Source organism: Dermacentor variabilis, chromosome 10 (assembly GCF_050947875.1).
Source record: "Dermacentor variabilis isolate Ectoservices chromosome 10, ASM5094787v1, whole genome shotgun sequence".
Lineage (NCBI taxonomy): Eukaryota > Metazoa > Arthropoda > Arachnida > Ixodida > Ixodidae > Dermacentor > Dermacentor variabilis.
The window spans coordinates 44,080,561-44,105,676 of NC_134577.1; the positions used below are offsets into that span (position 1 = coordinate 44,080,561).

The window sequence follows — 25,116 nt, forward strand, 5'->3', positions numbered from 1 at the left end:
AAACTTTTGATTCATTAAACTGTGGGATTATATGAAATCTAATTTTATGAAAGAGAAGGTTGGTGTATATCTAAATGTAGGGGTTATGCAAATATTAAAAATTTCAAATATCACTTGAACAGTCCTTGCTGTTTGACGTGTATTCACTTCACTATTTGAAGTTGTCAAATATTTGTTGTGTTTGTGATTAGTTCGGGTTTCGGTCCTCGGATGCGGACGGGTGCAGCCGCGTAGTGGGGAGTGTCCGGAACTATGTGTGAACATTCCCCACTGTGCCGATGGGTGGTGCCACATCCCTGGCAAGCCCTGTTGTGGGACAATCACGTGGACAGTGTGTTTGCGCCAAGTGATGTAGTGTGGTCGCCATCTCTCCGACAAGGCTACGTTGATTAGGTGTACTATGTGCGGAATAAAGTAATTCCCAGTACATAACAATATTCATCTGTTATGAATATATAAGAGATAAAAGCACTTACTGGACTGTTAAGGGACATAGAACAATGAATGTTACAACCATATTTTGAAGGATTCTGCTACAGAATAGCTGTGGTTAATTGGCAGGCACAGCAGTTCTTGAGTGAACGCACATTGCAGATAAATTCTGCTTCATAATCTCCAGTCACTCATTAGGAATGGCTCATTTTTATGCTGCACATGGATTAATTTGTTATGTTTTATTGTTTGACCAGTCTGGCCACATTTGCATCCCTTTAGAACAGTGTGCGGTGCTGTAATGTCACACTTCTCTCCTTCTGCCAACACAACACTGTACGTGTACCCACTTTATTAAATACAATGGCATCTTGATAAACGGAAATCGCTTAAATGGAACTGCCTCTTAAAATTAAACACCAGCCTCATGGTTGTTCGGTTTTGTATTCATGTAATTGCATTCAGTTTAGTCTCTCATCAGTAAATGGAACTCTTGATAAACGGAACCAATTTCACTGGTCCCTTGAGTTTCCATTTGCAGAGAGTCCACTGTGTGGTTACCTCAGAGCTTGGAGCATAAACAGCGACAGTATAGGCACAACAAATATACTTACAAACAACACACTGCTCTTAGATCACTGTGACATTTTCGGTGGCTGGTGCCACCGATATTGTCTGCTTCGGGAACTTGCCATGTATAAATTCGCTCAATGCAAGTTTACCCCCCTTTTGGATCAGTTTACCACCAGAAGACTTCCAATGGAAGGCTCAGGGACTGTCGAGTGAAATTCTTGGACAAACAGAATTTAGTCTGTGTAAAATTGACGCAACATTCATAATATAGTGAAACGAGCCCAAATGCATTAACCTTGTGGAAAACTTGAGTGAGTTGGCAGGTATGTATATCTCAGTGTTCTTGAACAATGTTTAGGTGTACAGAAACGTGTGAATAGTAAAATTTTCTAATAAAATGTGACGACCGAATATCAAATCGAACATGAAATACGTTATGAAAACAGCATCTGGTCCATTCGATAAAAGAGGCAACCAGGCTAGCACAGTTAAACCTCGATATGACGAAGTCGGTAAAATTGGAAATTTGTTTCTTTATATTGAAATTTCATTGTATTGAAATTCGACCTTTTGTGCAAGTAAGTACAGTCGCTGATCAATATTTTTTACACAGAAAGGGGCCGTAGAATTTTCTTATCCATTTATTGTCTCTGCATTCCTTTGCGGCGGCAGTGAAATTTAGTTATATTGAAATCACATACAAACACACTTCATTACATTAAGATTCTAAGTACATGGTGTTCTATGTGCAAAAGGTTTTCAAAAGTTAAATACTTCGTTATATCGAGAATTTCGTTATATTGTTTGTTATATCGTGATTTGACTGTGTACATTGACACATATATGTAATAATACTGTTACTAATTAGATGTGTGGACAACTGAGAAGCTTGTAAATAATAAACAACTGCTTTCAATTATCTAGAGATCCATGGCCATGGCAGTAATGAAACATGTTAGTATAGAAGGCGTATGTTCAGGACAAGATTTTAAATGAATGCTTTCTAATCCCCCCCTCCCCTTCATTTTGGTGTCCTGTGGATTTTACAAAATTTACAGTTCACAGGTCTGCAGGTACGTTAGGAAAAGTAAAACTGATTCCTCACAAGGTTATCTGCGTAGTTGAAAGTTTTTGTCCTGGTCGGCGGATTGAACCCAGAATTGCTTCCTGACTGAGGCATTAGCCCTGCCAACTTAAAAACAACAGCACTAAGGCAAAATAATCGACAACTTGAATATTTTGAATATGCTTGTGCAATGATTAAATGACCTCTGGGAGTTGGGGGGGGGGGGGAGGGGGGGGGCTGTACAAAGGTTTTCTCGGGTGGATGCCAATTTTTCTCCTTCAGGATTCTACCTCCGCCTTGCCTGTTTCTGTACATTTAATTTGCTTGAATCTATTTTTAACTTTGCCGTGCTGAGATCTGCTGACGAACAAAATTGCACAGCAGGACCGCGTGTACAGGCTCCCTGAAGTAAAAGAAGAGCAATTGGATTCATGTGCCAACACTTTTTTCACCATAAGGTGATGCCTGTAATGAAGTGCCCTTGCCCTGTGCAGTTGTAGCTGCTGCAATTAAGATGAACTGTTTCTCACTATTGCACAATCGTGTGGGTAAGATGGACATAATGAGGTGGGAGTGTGCTAAATGTTTTCTTAAGCCTAAAGACAGATTACCAGAACTTGAATGCGTGTAACTGCAGGTTGAAGTTGTTAGTCACTGTACTATAATTGCATACTTCACTGCTTTGAAAGCAGTGACCCAGGTGTAGAGCTGTGTTTGTATTGCGGCCTTTGATGTGTTACGATAGGTACTATGGAACGTTTTGTTTTGCAGGAGATGGTCGGGAAGTTTCGAGCAGATTTCTACAGCATCAATGGCCTAACATTCGAGTCTCGAAAAAGGTTTGTGTGCATTTCTTTGATGTCGCGTAACAAAAGTAGAGGATTGGCATTAGCATACCGTGCATCTCGTTAGAGGTCGAGATGGCAATTGCAAAGACAGTGCAGTAGTGAAAGTGGAAGTTACACTGCTGGTCCCACGTGTGGTCACCAGAAGTGACTGGGATGCACTAATGAGTCACTAATCAATTGAAACTGCAATTGACCAGATAAGTTATGAAGTTGTGGGCACTTGTTATCTCGCTTGATTCCTGTTTAGGTTCACATTGCCATGTGGTGTGACTTTTGTGTTTCCATTTGCAGGAGGGAGCACCTCACCGAGGAAGATCTTCACAAGAACAGGGCAATAATCGAGAGCTTTACGAGAGGCAACGCGACTGTCCTAGAAAATGCAGAGGTGCGTCACCAGATCTAGGCCAATCACTGCATAGAATTGTGTTCCCCACTTTATCTCGTTGCCTCTAGGAGGATTATTACTATATACTGATTAGGAGCAGCTATGACCAAGCCGTCTATCCATTTATTATTGTGCCCACTATTACAGGGGACCAGTTTAACCCTTGCCTTGTTTCTACAAGCTGTTCATCTGAATGGCTTTAACTATAACTGTTTTGGACATGCTTGGCTTGGGTTGTAACAATTATGAACGCATTTTTAGGATCTGAAATGTTTAAAGCTGCCCCTGTCAATTCCACGTGCTGATCGTAGGTGGCAGCACAGCATTGTAGTGGTAGTAGATTAATTTTGAAAGAGATGTTGGTGGAGGACATGGCTGTTTTATGTTAACGTTCATTGACAGGCATTGCAGGTAAGTCTCACCAGGCCTCCTCTCGCTCAAACCGGAGAGGAGGTGCGGTGAGCCGCAAAACGTGCAAAAACAAAAACAGGTGGCGCTGCCGTCTTGAAGTTCTTGCACCAGCTTGCCATGACGTTATGGTTTTTTGTGGTGTCTGGTTGAGCCTAGTTATTCTATTGGTAAATGTGAACCAAATTATATTCTAAAGGAGCCAAGGTCTTAACTTAGCAAGTTTCATCAAATTTTACTGTGCCGCAATGGTTCAAAACACGAGGAATCTACGACGTCACACTGACATGCGAGTGATGGGGTTTTGGATTGAAGTTCGGGAAGTGCAAGTTCGGCGGTCATATTTTTTTCTGTAATAATCAACCTCTTATGCAATATTATGGGAAATAGTTTTGAAAGAATACTTTACTAGTCTAAAATGATTTTGTGTTCTTCAGCACCATTTCAACCCTTTGGCGCTGGATGTTTTTCCAAAGTGCAACAAATTGCACATTAGCAGGCTTTATATACAGATGCTTTATATACAAACTTATTGATGATACGTTGCTAGAGATGTTGCAAAATTTTAATCTTGAAAATTAAAAAATTTAGACATGATACAGTTGAGTCTCTATAATTCGAACTTGAAGGGGCCTGAAAATTTGTTCGAATTAAAAGAAGTTCGAATTAAAGGAAGCTAATTGAATGGAAGACTTACCTGTGCACTGAGCTAACACATGAGTTGGAAGTACTTACAATTGACAATCAGTTATTAGGCATATCAATGCTCGTACTGTGATAAGAGGCAGCGGGTGCACGCATGTATAAGTAAAGGAAATGTACCACGTCCCGTGACAATTGCCACTTCGAATTTTTCCTATACGTCGCCGCTTAACACTGCTGTGTCAGGGCAAAGCTGACTTTCGGGAACCGGCATTATGCAACATGTCTCGCTTTCCGCACCTTGTAACCATTGGTGAGGATTACAAAGGTGGAGTAGGCGCCATTGGTAACAGCGGCGAATTGTTTCAATGAAAAACACGGCACTGAACAGCAACAGGCTTGGTAGCGAACGTTGAAATTGCTAGGCCTAGCGTTGCCGCTGTGTGGCTACGGCTGCCGGCAGATCTGCATGCGAGAGTGCCAGCTCAAAGTGGTGCGATAATTAAAATGCTGGTGGTGGTGGCTTCAGTTAATGTCGTTTCGCACCTGCAGTCATGGCAAGAAGTCTGGAGAATCGGATGGCAAAGGTGTTTTGCGTCCAAAATTTCAGACTTTCCTATACATTGACTCTATAGGACACATGGCGGTGCTGTGAAAGCGCCTGAATTATTGGGAATGTCTGAAAAATTGGGGGTCGGGAAAATCGGTCGTTTACTGTACAGGACACCCGTCACTAACAATTAATTGGTGACGTGAGCCCACACATGCCTGCGCAAAAGTTTCCGCCATGGTCTTTTTATTTTTTTTGCACGTGGCATTGAGGGTTCTCTCCAAGCTCTATGGCGGGGTCAGAGGAATGCTTGTCGGAGGCACTGCCGCATGATTTGGTGCACTGCTGAGAGCATTGTCAGAGTGCAGTATGTTTGAATTAACCGTCGCAAATGCTTGCGTGTTCGAATTATTGTGCGTTTTCGCCCATTGGAAGCTCATGCTGCAAGGAGAGCAACAGACGCTGCGCACGTTGAAGTATAGAGGGGATGGCATTTTGGCTGGCGCAATGCAAGCAGCATAGCGTGACTGGCCGTAAGTGACGCTCGCCCGCGCGCCGATAACGTCGGACTATAATTGCACCTTAAGAGTGTCCATATAATTGCTATTGCAATAAAATGTTGCTGGAGCCCATGCCTTGGCAAGGAGACTTGTCTTTATCCGGGCAGCAACTTCCTTCCTTAGCAATGTTTTTATGTATGCACATGGGGGAGGAGGAGTATAAGGCAGTACTCCGAGGAAACCTTGTGGGGACAATTTATGTCTAACAATTGATATGGATTTCAGTGTAGCTGTTGAACTCTGCCGCAGTTTATTTTTTTAATTACTACCCGCCGTGGGGGCATAGTGGCTTGGGCATTGCACCGATAAGCCCTGGCCCATCGTGTCAAGTGCCGACCACAGCAGCCTCATTTTGATGGCGTCGAAATGCAAATACGCCTGTTTACCATGCATTAGGTGCATGCTAAAGAACCCTAGGTGGTAAACATGAATTTGGAGTCCCCCACTATGGTGTGCCTCCATCATATTGAAATTTTTTTCGCATAGAACCCCAGGATTTGATTTTAATTTTAGTAAATTACTGACGAACTCTTCCTTGTGATGCCCTCTGCAGCCGCAGCGGAGAAAGTCGCTACCTCCGCCTCCACAAAGAGACGTCACATTTGAAGATTACATCTCGGCTACACCGGGAAACCCGCCCATTCTGGGGCGAACACCAGTCAGCAAGACAACTACCAAAGTTTTCAAGGCCACCCTGGCCATGGTGAGTGTGTAAAAAGAAATGTTACTTTGCCGACATTAGATTAAAAAAATTTTCTGTGTGAATGAAAGCAGATGAGCTTCCCTAAAAAAGGATTGAAAAACGTTTTCTGCAGATGAAAAGAATGAAATGGGATATTTTGATGCTTGTTCTTTGCTCGTCGTATACTAGGAAATGCTGAGGAGCATTATCGAAGTGTTGCATCTCCAGTTGATGGATGGAGTCTAGAAATAGTGCAAACCCAGTCGGATTGAAATTGACGGGTTTCCAATTCCATTATGTCAGCAGAAGTGTTGCCAATCAAACACAAGGAAGCTTAGTCCAAGGCTTGCTGTAAGGCAGCTTAACAACCTGTCTGTAATTAGACTGCTATGTGAACTATCCGCAGGTAAATTTAATGGCATCTTTATAGCGCTTCTACTCAAAAGTGGAAGAGAAAATTTTTACCTCTTCCTTAGCTGATTTTGTTTAACTATAATCATCATATATCTCTCATGCAATTCCTTTCTATAGCATTCTGTGCCTGCTCCTTTTTGGTCAAAAACACCGTGTCTTGCTCATACGTGCATGTAGTTCATGACTTGAAAGTACAATGCTAAACCCACACCACACATAGAGTTGTCTGCGTGCGCAAGTTTTTTGTCTACTTGTCTACGCATGTGTGTATGGTGCGAGACAGTTTGTGCGCGTCGAAGCGCGTTGTAAGCTTGGATATCTCTTCAAGGCAGATATGGCTGCTTGGGCTGGCTCGGGTTGCCATTAGCCTGGAGCCACGTCACCCAGGTCACCCAATCGGAGCATGTGGTTGTCTAAGTGTCTCTACAGCGAGAGGGCTTGTCGTGGTACCTCGCGGCAGCCATGGTATCTATGCTATGCAGCAGACGCAACTACGTGGAACTGTAATGCATATAGGCCATTGTTTGCTATGTGCATGGCCGAACTGGAATGCATGTTCGCACTGGTGTGCTCCAGTCTGGCCATGCTGCCTGGTGCGGGCTTGGTTTGTTCTGTACCAGCTTGACCAACGGATAGTAGCTAAATCCATATTGCGGATTTTGAAGCACTGTCGATTGCTCAACATGAAGCAATGTCTGCCAAGGCATCTAGCCAGGAGCGAATGCGTACTGGTGCATGTCTCTTGTAGGCGCAAACTGTAGGTGCTGACTGCCTTTCCTCGCAAGGTGCGGCAAGTGCAAGACACGTAGAGGCGACATCGTGTGTGTGGTATCGGCTTTCAAGGGGCATTGATCGAAAATTGTCGTCGTGCTTATATTTCTTTATTGGACAGCTGTCAAACCATTAGTTAATACTGTAGTGCATCAATTCATTGAGAGTGCAACATAATTGATTATATGTTACATTTTATTGTGACCAGTTCAAAATGTGCACCAAGAGCAGCATGGCTTTAGATGAGGAAGAGGAGTCTGTTCATGTCACCAAAACTTGATGTGGCAGTCTTGTCGTACCAGACACCGCTGATTGGTGTCTGGTATACTGTGACCATGCTACCGAAAACTGAGTCTTGATTCTGCACTGAATGGGATGAGAGGGGAGAGCAAGTTCCCATACATTTCTAAGAAAAGCGCTTAATTCGAAGGGTCAATTTGGCATCTTTTGCAACACTCATTGTGTGGCATTTTACTCCTCAGTTGTTTGTGTTACTGCGGGACTGCCACCTCCGCTTTTGGTGATGTGAATAATCTCTTTAATGCAATTAACATTCTTTGTCTACTTCAGCTGTTTTTAGCCTACCTACCTATCTGTCTAGCCCATTACACCGACTAAGTGGCCCAGGTTGTCTATCACCTTAGGCCATGGTCGTGATGCCATTGGGGTTGTTCCATTGTCATCATTCCGGCTTCATGATCTGATTCCCGTCGTGTCATTGTCAAGCCTTCTGCACCAACCCAGTAACCTAATTTATCTAACAGCTTGGGCCACGAGCTACTTGGTCGTGATGCTGTCGCGGTCGTTGCACCGTCATTCCAGCTTTTTTTATCCCACTCTCATCAGGCTGTCATCACACCATCGTCATCATACAGTCATATGTCGTCAGGCTGTCATCACACCATTGTCGTCATGCAGCCGTCACACACTCATCGCTGTCGTGATGCCATCGTAGTTGTTCCATTGTCGTCACTCCAGCTTCGTCATCGAACTCTCGCCATGCAGTCATCATCATTGTCACACAGTCTTCGCAATGCAGACGTTGCACTGTTGTCGTCATACAGTCAACGTCCCGTGTCCCCACAAATGTGTGTCATGCCATCGTCATCATGGAGTTGTCATCATACCATCATCGTGATGCCGTCACAGCCATTCCATCGTTGTCATTCTACCTTTGTCATCTGACTCATCATGCCATCATCGTCGTACCATAGTAGTCATGGAGTCGTCGTCACACCGTTGTTTTATGAGTGACATTATTCCAGGGCTACGAGAAGAGGGTTAACTGAGGGGCCAGATTTTTATTAATCATATCATTAGAAGCCAACAAACAGACACCATGGACAACACGGGAAATTACTTCTACTGACTAATTGAAATAAAGAAATTATAGATTAATGGATAAATGAAGTGGGTAAAAAAACAACTTTCCGCAGATAGGGAACGATCCCATGTCTTTCAAATAATGCGTGCGATGCTCTACCATTTGAGCTACTGCGACGCCGTTTCCCTATCCAAATTGCAGGGTGTTTATGTGTTGCTACTAGAACTGACCCTGGGAGTGATAGCCAGCACCACCGCTCACAAACCTTGGCGTTGGATGTGGAACATCCTTTCTGCCTCAGGTGTCACGAGTAGGTCACATACTTCGCTTGGTTATGACGTACTTCGCATACTTTGCTTGGTTATAATGTGCTGCCATTGGCAGCAAAGAAACTTCTATTCACGCCAAGGCCACCCGTAGCACATCTTGGCCCAGCACTACAGATAAGCGCAAGACAGTTTACAATGGTGTGGAATTTCTTTCTACTCTTCTTCTCTGCAGATGTGATAATGACAATCTGCAAAAACCTAACAGGTATATGATGCATAATCTCGTAGTTGCCTAGCAAGGCTGAAAGCGATTGGTCCCGGAAGAGGTGCATGCCTCTAGACGAACTGGTGCAGTACGTTCCTGGGGCTTCTCATTGGACCATCTTCAAAAAATGCCGAAAAGGCGGAACTGCAAAATGTGTTACGAGGACTGCAAAGTTGAACAAAAACCAGATGTTTTGTGGGAAAAGTCCGGAGCGCACCTATGCTTCACAAAATCCAGGAACTGCTTCACCGCATGGCATGAGTGATGAACTGGTTTTAGTTTATTTTTTTTATCCCGAAGAACGGCGGTGTACAGAGCATTTTTCAGACACTATTCCTCTGTTATTTATCTTTGAAATGTATATTCTGGATTTCCTTTGATATTAATTTTTTTTGTAGATATCGTTTTTTTTATTGATGTTTTAATCAACTGGCAGCAAAAATGGCACTGTCTAGAATTTTTTTTTACCTAATATTTTTTTTTTGTTTAGCAACGTTTGTTTTTGGAAAGAGCATTTCATTGTGCATAGTATGCTATGCTGCAGTGTGTGCTGGAATATTATTTGTAGGGGTAAATAATCTTTTTCCTAGACCTATAAAACATTACCGTTTTCTCATTGTAACGAAAGAGTTAAACACTGGAAAGGTTAAACTACATATGTTAGAGCATCTTGAACAGACAATTGTGATATACATGAATTTACAGCTTAAGGGAAATAGTTGCAATGCTTACAAGGGTTTTGCAAAACGTTGTACTCAAACATTAGTACTAGTATACCTTAGAGTGGTGCATAATACATAAATTTTGTATACTTTAGATATATAGCTAAGTGCATTTTATAGAATCATGATATTGTTATTGATTGCCGAGTTTCAGAGTTGCAAACTTGATAATTTTTTCTGAAACTTTACAATTTTCAAGAATTTAAAAATGAATTGATAGCATAAATTGAAAATGTAACTCCCAGAGTTGCTGGGTTATAATTTTTTTAAATGCCACAAATGTCATGAAAATCAGTGCAGTGGTTTACGAGAAAACTATTTCACCTTTCCCATGTATTTAGTAGGAGCTCCCCACCTAAAGCTTGTCTTAGTAGTGGCTTTTCTTTATTCTTTTTGATTCCTTATACAATATATACTTTTCATTTATTTGTCTTATTAGTCAGTTCTCTGGCAAGAACTTGATGTGTCAAGTTTCAAATTTATTCATCAACGATGTCAGTTTTACAAAGAATTGTATACAGAATTAGCACTACACTATATTTATAGATAATAAAGATTTGATAATGATGATAGTTATGACTTTTTCTTTCTCATTTCAGAGTCAACATTTCCCCCTCACTGTAAATTCGTGAGTACCGATTGAGTTTCTCTAGGTTTGGCTACATTCTCGCTGCATCAGTGACTACTGCATGATTCCGAGATGCTTCCTAATTCCATTTCCCCTTATCGTGACTGATAATTTTTTGGCTATGGCTTGTGGAAGTGGCCGTTTATGAAAAATGTTGTATCCAGTGCGTTGACTTGTCTGTTTATTTTTTTCACACTTTTGGCAGCCTCCTAAATGTGCTGGAAGTGATAGCGCCATTCAAACACTTCAACAAGCTTCGGGAGTTTGTACAGATGAAGCTACCTCCTGGTTTTCCTGTTAAAATAGGTGACATTCCTTGTTTGTTTCATAGATGAATTAATGTTCCATGTTTACCTAATTCTATCTAAAGGGCCCTTGTAGCTAACACATACCCAGTTTTTATTGGTTCAAAGTAAGAATAACGTGCTGACGAAATCATACACACAGTCTGATTTTATAACAAAAGTTAACATGCCTCTGATTTTCACAATTGGAAGAAGATGCAATCTGTGGCATTTAACATCCCAAATTGTAAATTTATTCGTACTTAATGTCAATTGTTGTAACTGTCAGACAGCTCTCTAATATTTATGAACTACAGCATACCTTACCCAGTGTGGTTCGATGCTTTCGATAAATCCACATTTCTTGAACAACTCTGCAAACATTGCAAGCAGAATGGTGGCCTGTGCCTTGACTGATAATTTAGATAGTTCATCTGGCACTGCTTTTAAATCTGTTGAATGACAAAAATATGTGAAGGGACTTTGTTCCCGCAATCTTTAAATGTAAAGTAGCTCCTCTTAGAATGAACATTAAAATTAAATGTTGCACATCATCCTTGCCAACCTACATGGAAAGTTCTGTTGCCATCTTGTGATGGCCGTGATGGTAATCTGTTGTGAACTCTGCAAATGAGATTTCTGCTTTGTATCTGATTGTAAGACATGCAATATTCCAACATTTTTTTTAAGAAAAAAAGAAAAAGTGATCGTTAGAATCTGGCAAATGTGCTGACTTACAATGTTGTACAACCATTGTCCTTGGGTGCCGTAAAACCGGACTAAAGGTCAGTTCAGAATATTGGTTGACCCCTGGCGTTGAGATGAATAACATTGAAATCAAGAAAATTCCTCAATTCAGTAACTGCAGAACATGCTTTATTTAATCAACACGCTCATTCGTCGTCCGAGGTGAAAACTGCATGTGAACTGTTAGGATTGTTGTCCAGGCACGACTGCTAGTCATGTATGACATCCCACAGCACATCATCGGAGATACTCAAGGCATTTGTTATGTAGGACTAGGCATTGCGCAATGAGTGGCACACGCCGGGCACTGAAGATGCACGCTGGCGATCGCTGCAGGCACCCTTGCGTGACTGCCGGCCATTCAACTTGTTTTGATAGTCTCAACTCCTGTCAGTAGCAGCTTCAGGTTTCTTGTGTCTTGCTTGCAGACTGCTGTGGCCAAGGAGACATCCCATCCCCACCCACAGTGTGTAGTTATTGTGCACAATGCTTTCGAATAAATTCCACCACAATGTCTTCAAGTTCAGTATGTACAGCGCTGCAGTCCCGGAACTTAAATTTTCAGTGAAAGTCGACAGTTGCACACCTACTGTGGATGCACCGTTTGACTTTATGTTCATGGAAAAAAAAAACAGTAGTTATTGTATCTTTTTCAAATACAGCACCAAATTGAGTAGAGACCTGCTAATTTTGTGTCCAAGACAGTAATAATGCACGTTGGCGCATCGCTTGTGAAATTTACATATCTGCTATACAACAACAAAAATGACACTTTCTTCGTTTTTTTTTTTTTTCTCCCTGTGTCTCAGTGGCCAGACGACTAGTGAAATTGTGCAAAAGACTGTTATTTAATCCGAAGCAGCACTTTTCCACTTAGCTTTTTGGAGAAAAACTCGACAAGGTTCCTATGGTTTATGAAATTCGACTATTTAAGCAGATGACCTTGAGTACATCCTGTACCATGATGAAGTGCGAGTATTTCAGGCAGCAGCAAAATTATGTTAGCATGCGCACCTGCATAGTTTTCACCTTAAAGCGTAAAGTAAAATGTCTCGTAGCACAACCACCAGGTAACAAAATACAACTGTGTTTCCTTTGTTGTCGACTATAGATTGCCATGTAGATAATGTGAAGCTTGGAAGCTTGTTGTGCATAGAAGAAGTTTTGTTCACCCATATCTTTCCCAACTGTTTATGTGCAGATATACCAATTCTACCTACGGTGACTGCCCGGATCACGTTCCAGGACTTCGAATTTCGGGACAACATAGACGATGCACTGTTTGAGATCCCCACAAATTACGCGGAGGACCGCAACCGGTTCCCAGACTTATGATGCCTGGACGACTTGCTTTTGGTGACTTTCGAAGAGCGCCACCGCGTCGTCATGACGCGGCGACCCCGTCTGACTCCTTCCTCCCGCGTCGTCCGCCATCGCCATCGTCCCATGTGCGTCGAAGTTGTCGCACTGGACATTCCTGTCACACTCGGTCACGGCAGCACTTTCTCCTCAACATTGTCTGTCGTCGTCGATGTGTGATGCCTCCCCCTTTCCGGCTGCCCTCAACATTCCCATCGTGCTCGCGGAAGCAATTTCTAGATTTGTGTCGGTGCTGATGTGCGATGCCCCCAACACCACACCACCCCGCCCTTCTCCCATGAGGTTAAGTCAACTTGCCCTGGACATTCCCATCACATTAACTTGCAGCCGCACTTATCTCCTCAACATTGTTTGTCATCTTTGACATGTGGTCCCCCGGCCTTCCATCAGAGAGCAAGGTGAACTCATCCTCTGTATATTCCCATCACACTTGATCACAACAGCCTTTTTTTTTCTTGACCTTGTCCATAACCCTTATGTGTGTGTCAACGCAACTCCCCCTCCCGCCAGCCTCCTCCCCACTTTTCAGAGGCTGAGGTCACCTGTCCGTACCCATCGTTTCCAACAATCCTGCGCCCCTCCAAAGGTGCGTAAAGACTCCTTTAGTTGTCCTCATCGTCTGTCAAACACATACCATGTCGATTGCTAGAGAGTGCTGCCTGGCGTGTCTCTCTCGTCAACCCTTGTTCCTGCCTTGATGGGCTTTCCGGACAAACAAACGGCATTGCCTGCTGTGTGAATCGTTGGTGATGTCATGACGACTCTATGCGGAGCCTTGCAGGGCATGGCTCCCCAAGTTTATTCTCACGCTTTTTTTTTTTTTTAAACGAATGTCCTCATGTATGGGGTTATTTTTGCAGTGCGCATATTGCTGCGTTTGTCCTTAGCTCTGACAAGAACACAGCTTTGTCGATAGCACCTATGTACGATGCATGACTTGTGCAAGCTTTGATGACAGATTGTGTTTTTGTAACAAGGTGGCTTTCTTTTTTTTATTATTGCATTTATTGCTGCTCAATCATAATGGCTAACACAGAAATGTCGGGCTTTCTGGTTCATCTCGGTTTTAGAAATGACTGAAACGACTCAACTCTGACTAGCCGTGCATTTCTAAGCCGACAGTGGACCAACCCTATTAAAAGAAAGAAAAAAAAATCTGTGCGCATTCTTATAGCTTCTGTGTCTTCTGAACTATTCTTACGGAAAACATGGGAGTCCTGTCGTTTATGTGTGGGTAATGCGGAGAATGTGGAATTATGAGAATCCGTACGAATCCTTTTCAGTAGGGAATGCAGGCAATATTCCTCAGCTTTTTTACTTTCCGGGCTAGCCACTTGTTTTGAAAAATGGCTATCAGGTCTGTAGACTGCTGTCTTGTCAGGTTTGCAAGCTTCTATTTTAACCTAAAGGGATGAGTAACTATAGTGCCAACCATCATCGATGTCATACATAAAAAGCTGAGACGACAAAGTAATTACCTCAGTGGTTTACTCTTAAAGGCGGTAAGACATGGTGCGTTATAGCCATTGTACAATGCTGCAGAATGCTGAAACCATTACCAAAGCCAGGATATTGTTGTTTGAAAGCATGCTCCTACTGTATGTAAGCTGGTGAACTGCGAGAGCACTTTGAATTTAAGCGAAGTGGTTTGTCTTAAGTGCTCCGCATCAAACTTTGCACCTACGTACTAACAAGTGACAGTTTACAGGCGAAAGTCGTGAACAAATCTTTATCGCTGCCTTGGTTGCAGCCTCACTCTGTTCTTGTTTGTTGCTGCGACACCTTCATCACCTTGAGCACTGTCGTACCTTACCAGTACATTTACCACATTGCTAATCTGGATGTTGCTAAACAGGTTACTGTAAACAGAGTGTTACAAGAACGATGCTGCATAAATGCATACATATAAATGTTTTTCAACTTAACAGTTGGCTTGTGAAGCATTTTGTATCATAGGTGCTTGTGCAAGTGGCCCGTTTGTTACACAACTGTGAACAGGTGTTAAGTGTGGCTGGCAATTTGACGTTGGTTGTGTGCTTAAACATAAGTTGCAGCTAAACTCTGACAACAGGTGTAGCGTCTGTGTTCCTACATTGTGCGATGTGCTCCACTAAAGCAAAGGGGGACGTGTACTCTGTCTGGCGTGCTGCACCTTCGAGGCCGTGGCTTATGGCTATCTCCCCATTGGCAAGCGTACATGGCATGGCTACCGAGAGATAACTGCACTCCCTCATTTCTTGCCAAGTACATCATAGACATGGTGCTAATGAAACTTTGCGTTGCATTGGATTTTGAAAGCTGGCCGTGTTGCCGAAATTCATTCTTGAAAACTCCTTGATCTTCAGCCACAGCAATGCTTGCGTGTGTGTGTGCGTGTGTGCATGTGGTATCACGGCAGTCTCGCTGCTTTATCTTGTGTGAGGCAAAGTTCCAAAGTTTGAGTCATGATAAAATGTGTGCCATGCGTTTGTACACTTGTACTTACATTTTTGCAGCTCCAGCTGCTACATGTAGCTGCTGATCATTGAGCATTGTTTGTGACTGCTGTGCACGTTCTACTCAGACTTGAGTAGCCCACTTGAGGCTACTTTTTGCCCGTTGTTTTTGCTTTGTTTTATTTCATGAGGGAAGCTTTAGAGAATACTGCCTTCTGACCTACTATGCGACATACCTTTTACGTATTTGCTAATGCTGCATTTCAGCTGATTTAAAAGCTGTTGCAGTATTTCGTGAGGCGAGCTTGTGTTGCAGCTTTTATCTAAAAACATTTACTAGTGTTCCGGGCCTGCAATTTGCAACATTTGTGGTGCCTCGAGCTCCCGGCCTGTACTTTGCAATGTTCCACTTCATTTACCATTCTTTCTTTCTTATCAGGCGTCATGGTGAGGGGCCTGTCCCAGCGATAATGGTAGCATGCTGGCTTCCAACCCACGTTGGAGCCAACTACAAAAGGCAAAAAGAATGAAAAATGAATTGATTATTTGAAATTGCGGCCCCTGGCTTCTTATTTGAATGATCTCTCTTCTCCATTTTCTGTACACTCTGATCACTTGTCTTGTTTCTCTCTCTATGTATTTATTTTATTTCTTGCATTTCGAGCTAATTTTGCAGGCAGTGTTGAGAGAGGCAACCGAAATATTGGGGTGATAGCTATAACATTATCAATGTCTGGGCTTTTCATGGACCACTTTGTTAATAAGACACTGTCAAGGAGTTAGGGTGCACATTAATCCATTTACAAGTTTCTGTGCACACTATAATTGGCACCTATGTTAGTGGGCTACAGGTGCATGTCTGTCTACCCGTGTGAGATGATTACAGAATATTTTTCGGTTCTGGTTAGAGACCTTTAAGACCATTGCATATTGCATCGTATTCCTAGGAAAATGTCAATGACGAATGGGGTACTGTGTCTGTCACACTTGGTAATTTGTTGCCTCAAATGGATTATCTTTCTTCACTAACCTGCCTGTGAAACGTGTTAAGTCTGTTGACCTAATTGAACAGGTGCCTAGAATTCTTGAACTAGAATTATAATTCTATTCTTTGACAAGGCTAGAATTTGAATTCTTAGCTGCAGAGTTTTGTTTTTTTGAAGTCCAGGAAACTCGGGGGGGGGGGGGGGGGGCATTACGTATGCTTGCAGTTACGTGCACTTGCACTGCTGATTTCAAATGGACTTTTCTCCCATCAACGATCTAATAGCTGCTGCCCCTCTTGGCAAGTGTTAGGGTTTATGTTTTGTTAATCCTGACAATTGTGCAACTAAAAAAATAATAAGGAGCAATGTGGTTTTAAGAGCACAGCTTGTGGTTTTTGTAGTCGTTTAGCGTGGTGACTTCTTAGCCTTAATGGAGTACTGATGTTACACATTCAGCTCGTATTGTGTGCATGTCAGTTGAAGAAGAAAAGAAAACACGAAGCATCAGAGCACCTTTTGTCCTCGCCTCTTACACATGCACCACACTCACTGCCTTTACTTTCATGCACAATACACACAATACAGGCACAATACAGGTACTGTAGCCTAAATGGTTTAGTTACAATTATGATTAGGAATATTTGAGATTCTGGTTCAGTCAATGAAATCTTGAAACATTGGTTGGCTTGCTATGAACTCAATGTGTTTGGTGTTTGTTAAACAGAACCGTGACTTTTAGTTCATTTTTTATTAAACAGTAGCATTTCAACGGGCACTACTTGGGACAACACATTACTGTACTTAGTCGTTTTTCATGAAGATGCTTGAAATAGTAGGCTGGAATGTTTGCTAAATTCGAGTTAGTTGAAATGGGAAAGAGTGCACTGAGAAAAGAAGATGGGGTCTTCTTTCTTTGGGAGAGGAGGAAGGAGAAGTTTTAAGCAAGGTGTTATGCCGACTAAACAAGGAGCTGTGTCAACTCAAGGAATTCCTCTGAAATGCTGTGCAGTGCTTTGGGCTTTACTGGTGGCTCTAAATGCATCCGTCGTTGATTTCACGTTTAACTTGGTGTGATGCTTCCTGCAAAATTTGCCAGGCTTGTTAAGCTTTTTTGTTTTTTGTCCATACATTTCAATATTTTTAAAACTTTTTTCAAATTTCATTTTTCGTTGATAATAATTTGTTTGTCTTAGCTGAAACCTTGAATGCATGTGCTGCGCGTACACCTTTTTAACAATGATTGCGTTAGCGTGCATGAATCATGAAAACAGATATTTCTTGTGTAGTGCTAAGTGCAGACACATCTCCATAATTCGTGAATGGTGTAAACACAACAAGGCATCAACTGTTACCTGGAATACAGGGTAAAGTAATGGCGCAGGGTAAATTCCATAGGATTCAATAATTGCTCGCAGTAAGCATTGCACCAAGACAAAGCTCAGTGGAAATTATTTGCACCGAAATTGAACAAATGATGGAAAAAAATTCTTAAATGTAAATGTGCTGCAGATAGGTGTGATTTAGTATTTGAGAGCAAGTTGCGCGCGAGAAGGCATTATCTGTATGTTGTCACGGCGTTTTTATCACTGTGTCGACATGCACTATGGCCCGATTCCAGCAAGCATGCTACCCGTATTGGCCATACAGGATTTCAGTAGCTTTAACCCTTTAATTGGTGAGAAAAGTTAATATGTACGTAATCTTTTTCATTGGTTTGTTTTTGTTTTATTTGTCAGAGGTCAAAATGAAAAGTCTGAAAACGCTTCAAAGCCACCTAATGAGTGAGAGAAAGCATATTCTTTAAAATTTTTTGGTTCGAAAAGGAGAAAGCTGGAAAATTAATGTGTTGAGTATCTTCGAAGGCAGGCAAGGTTACAATGTGTTGTAAACAGAACAAGCACTTGCACAGTTAGTCGCAAAGGTTTCTGGCATGCGAGTTTCAAGACGAATATGAATTTCAACTTTAATAAGGCAGAAACTTGTAATTTGATGATAAATGTGTAGGTAGCAGCCGCTGTAGTGTAGGCAGTGCAACACATTGGGAAGCTTTTGAATTCAAGGCTGTGTCCAGGCATCATGGGAATGCGCCTTTTATTCAAATACTGTGTCCTGTAAGCTTTTTTGTTGACTGTACATCAAAAGAAGTTGCTCGTATTTACTGTTTAATAAAAAACATATTTATTGCTGCAGAGATGAATGCAAAGTAAGAAACTGCCCATATCACTGTTTATGTTGTGAACAGTGTCTGTTGGTATCAAAAGTTAACAGAATCTCTGAAAACGTTCGATAACCATGCAGCCTGAGTAGGGTGGCTTGGATCTGAGAAGTTGCAGTTCACAGCACAACTTGCGACCGACTCAGTATTGTTCTCATTAAGGGTGCAAGCCCAAAATAATAATAAGTTTATTTCACCACAATATACATGGTGGCAGGTTGCCCATAGTAAAAGCTACCCCTTGGACAGCTTGACTTGGCCATGGATGCCTGGTCATGAACTTTGGCAGCAGAAACAATGGGTGACACTTTCAAATTACAGTATGTGTGTCTGATACAATAGTACATATGATCGCAACAGGTAGTTCCCATATGAAAAAAATAAATCACATACATAAAGCAACGAAGGGAACAATGCAGTAATTTGCTTTTAGATACGATGGAATACCAGTCAGTAAAAAATATTTGAACAGCTTCTTGCATGAGGTGGTTTCTAGGGCAATATTGTTGTAACAAAGGGCATTTAGATGTTTGGTAGTATGTTTTCAAGTGTTTGGTAGCCATGTGTTCTGTATGTTCTAATGTGCCACTGATCGAGATTTCAAGTGTTGTGTACTTCGTAGCTTTGTTCACTGTTAGTTCACGAAAAAAAAAAAGGTTGTATTGGCACTCTCACCCTTCAAAGCATAGCATAAGCAAAAATTGTACAGTTCAGTGATCGGAAGTATTTTATGTTTAGGAAGAAGCTCTTGTGTATGGAATGTTTTAGGAACATTTTCTGCTATTCTTGGAAAGATTTTTTGCATTATGAGAAACTTTTTGCTGTTTTCTTCTGACATTTTTCCCCACACTAAATTACTGTAATTGAGGTGAGAACTAAAGAGCGAATGATATATTGCCAGCATTGTTCTTGGTGGCAGTAGTTGACAATATCGACAAAGTAAACCAATAATTTACGACAGTTTGCTGGCAATAAAGTAGGTATAGCCATCCCAGGTCATTCTTTCATTGAATACAACACGCAATGTTTTAAATGTAGCTGCTACACTTAAATAAACACTTTCGAAGCAAATGTTTTTTGTCAGTATAACTGGCTTATTTCTTGATCTAAAAATAAGTGATTTTGTTTTCATGACATTAACCTGTAAACAATTTTTTTTTGTGTCCATTCGTATAAATTTCAGAGGGTGGAATTCACAGTAGCTACACAAGCATTTGCTTCAATTCCTGAAGAAGGCTTACTTGTATCGTCGGCATAAATGATATACTTTGCTGGGGTAAATATGTGCACAATGTCATTAATACAAATACCAAAAAGAAAAGGACCCGGTATGCTCCCCTGAGGAACACTGCAGTGAAGTGGTTTCATTTCCAATATATGCCCGTTATTACTGACAGCTTGTCTGTGATTTGAGGTGAAATTGAGCTGAAATGGAGTTTTTTTTCACAGAACCCGTGCCCCATAAACTTTTAATGCCAGCTTTATGCGTACTGAGGAAAGAAACATTTGCAAGTCTTTTTGTCTAAACGTTAAAACACAGCTGATCTGGCAAACAACGGAGCAGGCCGCGCTCTATTTGAGCACCGTAATTGTTGTGCGCCTTGCGTAAGAAACTCGACTTTGGTAATGACTCCCGTGCGAACTACATGACCCAGAGAAACTAAATGCAAAGGCACTGCTTTAAGGACTTTGGAACTTGTCTTTAGTCCGCATTTCTTTATATTCTACAATATTGTATGCTAAAATATTGCTCAAATGTTTGTGGGATTAGTTAGGGCATGAGCATTGCTGCAGCATTCACATCAAGAGTAAATAATTGTCAGGAGCATGGAATGGCTTGCAAGAAACTGCTTTGCTCACTGTAGCACAGTGTGTCTTTGTGGGGGCTTCTTTGCAGATTGTTCATGTTTCATCGCCACACTTTTGTGTTTCTTGTATTTGGTGATTGTTTTGTTCAATTCCAGCACCCCACAGACTGTTCTGGTGTCAGCGTGTAACGCAAAATTTCTCACTGTCATTTTTGCTTGGTGTCTATGTGAAATCTGGCAGCAGTACTGCATGGTATTGCTTGTGCTAACGGCTCTCACTGTGTCTCAACGAAAACTGTGCGAGCTGACATTCAAAACAGCCTTTTCTTTTATGCACATCTGTCATGTAACTGCCAGCTTGCTCGGTGTTGGTATCATGTGGGCAGAAAGTTTGAAATTAACAGGACACTCGGGGGGTGGGAGGGGGAGGACGCGTGGGAGAGTTTTAACGCACTGCTATCACATTAGCTATGTGCACTGGCATAGCACATACTAGCTCAGCCATGCCAAGGGGTACGCACAATGTGGCACAACTGTTGCATGCAAAGAGGGTAGGTGGCCAAAGTTGTAGTAATGATAGCAGCTAGCTAAAGCTTTCTCTTAAATCTGTTTAAGCTGGTAAATTCTTTGAAATATTTATTTACATTTTTCTGGTGGAAAACAGTTTATATTTTAGCAGACAGGATGAAAGCCAAACTTCCCCTTATCGAACTTGGGGGAGGCTGAGTCCACATCATCAAATGGGTGTCATGGATTTCATGCAGTTTTCATGTATGTGGGACATCTTTGCACAGGGGAATTTGTTAACACTTGCTAAGTTATTTGTATAGAATGCAATCTAATCATCCTTTGTTGATAAATAATAGACTAATGCTGAGTAGGCCCTGTCAGACTCCTTGCGTGGGCAGATGGTGTGCGAACTTCGAGATGGGGCCAGCACTGTGTTCCTTGCGCATTTCTTGTTTATTTGTTATTATTATTATTAATATTATTTTTTTAACAAATTTCTCACTTGGAGGATGACTGAAATTGTTGTTATTCCAAAAGTGGGGTTGACTAATCCAGCTTAATTTGATCAGCCTGTTCGGTGGCCCTTAAACAACTGTTGTGCCATTGCACATCTGCTATGTATTGTGCATATGTTGTTTTGGTGAATGGCATTGTGTCGTCTGCTTCGATGCATCATACATGACTTAGCTCACTCGCGATTCGCTCCCTCTTTACATGCACCTGTATAGCCAAACATTTTTTTTTATTGTTCCCGAGTTTGGCGAGGAGCCTTCAAGCTGCAATGTGAGCGGTGTATGTTGGTACGGCTTCACCAGTCATTTTGATTTTAACGTGTGTGTGTGTTGTTTGTACGTATGTGAACCATTATTGTACAAAGGTGTAATATATTCCAGAGACCATATGCAAATACCTTCCGCCAAGCATCAAAGAATGAAGTGAAGCCTATAGAGTCAGAGCGAAACATTATTTTATGCCTATAATAGCTAAAGGAAAACTATACTCAAGTGAACATTTCAAAGTCGAAACCCCACCCCCTATAGTGCTGTGTAAGGTGGTGGCGTGTTGTTCCCAGCGTGCGTGTTTCCCGGTTTCTGCCTGGTGGGGGCATGGAGACATGGTTGTGAGGTATGTGTGGTTACCAAGGTGGTTGCAGTATACCACATGATGGTGTAGGTTGCATTTAGAGCTGAAGTGTGTTGACTTTAAATCTCCACTGTTACATATGTCTCCAGGTTGTAGTTTTTCCGACAGACCAATTGGTGTTCGCAGTTGACGTGGCACGACGATAATTGTCGCACCGTGTGACACTGAACAATGAATGTGCACCCTGTCTAGATCTGAAGTGTGAGCTTCCAATTGGTGGTCAAGGCCTCTGGTTTGCAGTTGCTCTGAATCAGTGTAATTCGCTTTTAAAGGATTGACAATATCGCCACACCGTGTGACACACTGAAGCAATGAATGTGCACTTTGTTGGCATTGTTTAACAAACTGCGCCGATTAGCTTAAGAGGATGCTTGAACAGTGTTACGTAAAAGTGATCATTTCATCCCTTAGGTACTGGCCTCGTACAGTAAATAAATAAAAGGAAGAAAGGGAAGGATAGAGGTAGTAGCACTGGGTAGAGCACCTCTTGGCAATGAAACCTCAAGGCTATACGATTGGTACAGTGTGGTTTAACCTTGCTCTCATCCCCTGTCAAAGCAGGAACTGGAAACACGCTGCCTCCAAATACAGATTTAAACAGTGCAGGATAATATATAGTGTAACTATTTTGACTATTTTTTGATGACATGAACTTAGATGTTTATTTTAGTATTATCCACATTTAGACAAAATATAGTAGCCCCTTCCTGTAAAGCGATTTTTTTACTGATGTGGAAGCTATTGTTCTGTTGCAGTAAATTCATAGCTTTAAATTTACAGACCCACCATCCCTTTGCAGTAAGGAAAAAAAAAAAAGACATTGCATCGTCACATTGGTTGTTTTGTGCAAACTGTATCTCGTCTGTTTTGCCAGTTTGAATTGTGATTTAAGGGGCTTTTGTCTATATGGAATACTGTGCTTGTTTGTAGCAAGCAGAATGAGAGAGAAGAGGAGTTGATTTTGTTAATTGTGTATGACTAAGTATTGGTAAAAAAATGGAAAGGAAGATGTTTGGTCAATGCAATAAATATATAATAATAAAAAATGACCTGTCATTTATTAGAGTTGCCTTTGCTGTACCGAGTATTGACTTCATTGTAAGAACTAGCCCATGAGACGCTTATTACAGTGTTGGTGGACTTGTGTAAGAAGAGAGTGAAAGTGTCCTTCGGTTAGAAACGTTTAGCAGGTGTTTTCTCACTCTGAAAGAATGTTTCCTTGCTCACTTCTCTTTTTGAGAATCGTTTTCTACAACGCTGTTAAATGTTGTCCAGCTTCCTGGTCTTCTGAAAAAAATTTTGCTTTGATTTTGTCTGCAGCTATGTTCTGAATTAGAATGTTTTTATCTTTTCTTTTGTTGGTGTACAAGTTACTCTTGCTAGAGAGACCTAAATGGAATAGCAGAATGGGTAGCAACATGTGACACTGTGCAATCAACAACTACATGCCAGAAACATCCTTGCATTGCACAAAAGAATTTAAAAAAATAATTGTGTGGACATTTTGGCCCCGGGAAGATAAATTGTACCTTTTCTATAAGAGTCCTGCACGTCTCCGTTAAGAGCACATCTCGGTTTAAGACATCTCAAGATGCCAACCATTATCCACTCTGCTGCTAGTGTTTACACCTTTTACTGTTTCAGTATGCCAGGTGTTCTTTAAATGCAGTTAGCATACCTGCCAACTCGCCAAGATTTTCCTCAAATTTACAAATTAGGACCTGTTTTATGATTTCACGTATGTTATGCCAAGCTTTATGAATACTAAGTCCCCTTTGCAAGAACGTTTTGGACAGCAGTCACCAAAATTTCATTGGAAGTCTTATGGTGCTGAATGGATGCCATATGTGGTACTTGCTCTGAGCAAGTTTATGCAGACAAGTTCCTGAAGCAGGTGAAATTACGAACACCAAAGTTACTGAAAAAGTCACTTTTATCTAAGTGTGCTGCTTGTCAATATTTATGCCAAGTTTGGTGGTGCTTCTTTGCTTTTTCTAAAGATAAAACATTTCTTTAATAAACTTCGTATGCATCCCTAGAAAGCCACGTGTTCAGGGCAAGCTTTAGAAAAAAGGGCAGACCCCCGCCCTTTCTCCCCTCAGTTTGTCCGTGGAGTTTTATGAAACTGTTATAAAGTTGGCGCATATGGATTTGCATTCTTAGCGGACTTCAGCCACATTGTGTCTATCTATCTATCTGTCTTCATGCCGCATTTCCTTCAATAAAAAAAAAATTAATTTGATGCTGAGCGGAGTCTTAACGGATTCTAGCACTGTGCCGCGAATGCTCTCTCTCTCTTTTCCTGAGCACTGAAGCAGAAGTTCTCAAGGTTAGCAGCAAGGATAGCGCAGAGGAGGTTATTTGGTCCACAGCTTTATAAACGACGATTTGGTCAGCATCATAGCGTTACTGTACCAACCCTAGAAGGAAAGCTGCGCGAAGAAAGTGGCAACTGCAATGGTGCCGCCGTGTTGCTACACTCTAAAAAAAGTTTACACCCTTTGGGGCTTATCTTGTCCCCAAACTATAATCATCTGTCTTGCTTGCGTTTCCTCTCCTGAACACTCGGCTCTCGCTACTTTTTTGTCCCGAATGCGGTGTCAAGCTGATTACGCGCATACCGCTCTGGAAAAGACCGGACTCGCCGCAAAAGAAAATGTGGACAGGACAGATGCCGATTATCGTTGTGTGGCGAAAGGGTGTAATTTTGCTTAAGAGTGTAAGTCTAAAAAAAAAAAAAGAATCAAAATGTGTGATGCAAGAACAAGCGTTTAAGCTTGGCGCATACGCATGAACATTGTGTAAAGGTCATTCCGCGTAGTTCTGAGAAAGTTAAAAAATTTCTGCGTAGAATTAACGGTGCGTGAAAAGGTGCGTTTGCAGGCGTGTGAACTAGATGGCGCTACCATACTGAGGGAGGTTTGGATTTTGTAGCGAATGGACGTGCTTTTCGGGGCTCCGTGGCGGCGACGACGAAATCATAAGTTTTTGTGCATGCTTTTAGCTTGCTTCTGTTTTTTATTTGCTGATTTTTTGCCTTTAAATTGTAATTGAGTGGTTTTCTTTTTG

At 41.7% G+C, this 25,116-nt stretch overlaps 1 protein-coding gene across 3 annotated transcripts in view; it reads left to right on the top strand.

Moving 5' to 3' along the window:
• The window catches only part of LOC142560436 (ankyrin repeat domain-containing protein 13C), a 39,646-nt gene extending 15,354 nt beyond the window's left edge, over positions 1-24,292 (top strand). For 2 of the 3 annotated variants that reach the window (XM_075672552.1, XM_075672553.1), the window contains exons 8-13: positions 2,843-2,910; positions 3,211-3,304; positions 6,018-6,167; positions 10,511-10,539; positions 10,745-10,845; positions 12,772-24,292. In XM_075672552.1, coding sequence (XP_075528667.1) covers positions 2,843-2,910; positions 3,211-3,304; positions 6,018-6,167; positions 10,511-10,539; positions 10,745-10,845; positions 12,772-12,905 — 576 coding nt within the window. In that variant the 3' untranslated portion in view covers positions 12,906-24,292. The remainder of the gene's footprint in view (positions 1-2,842; positions 2,911-3,210; positions 3,305-6,017; positions 6,168-10,510; positions 10,540-10,744; positions 10,846-12,771) is intronic. The other variant, XR_012823368.1, reaches the window with a different exon arrangement.
• Positions 24,293-25,116: the final 824 nt, after the last annotated feature.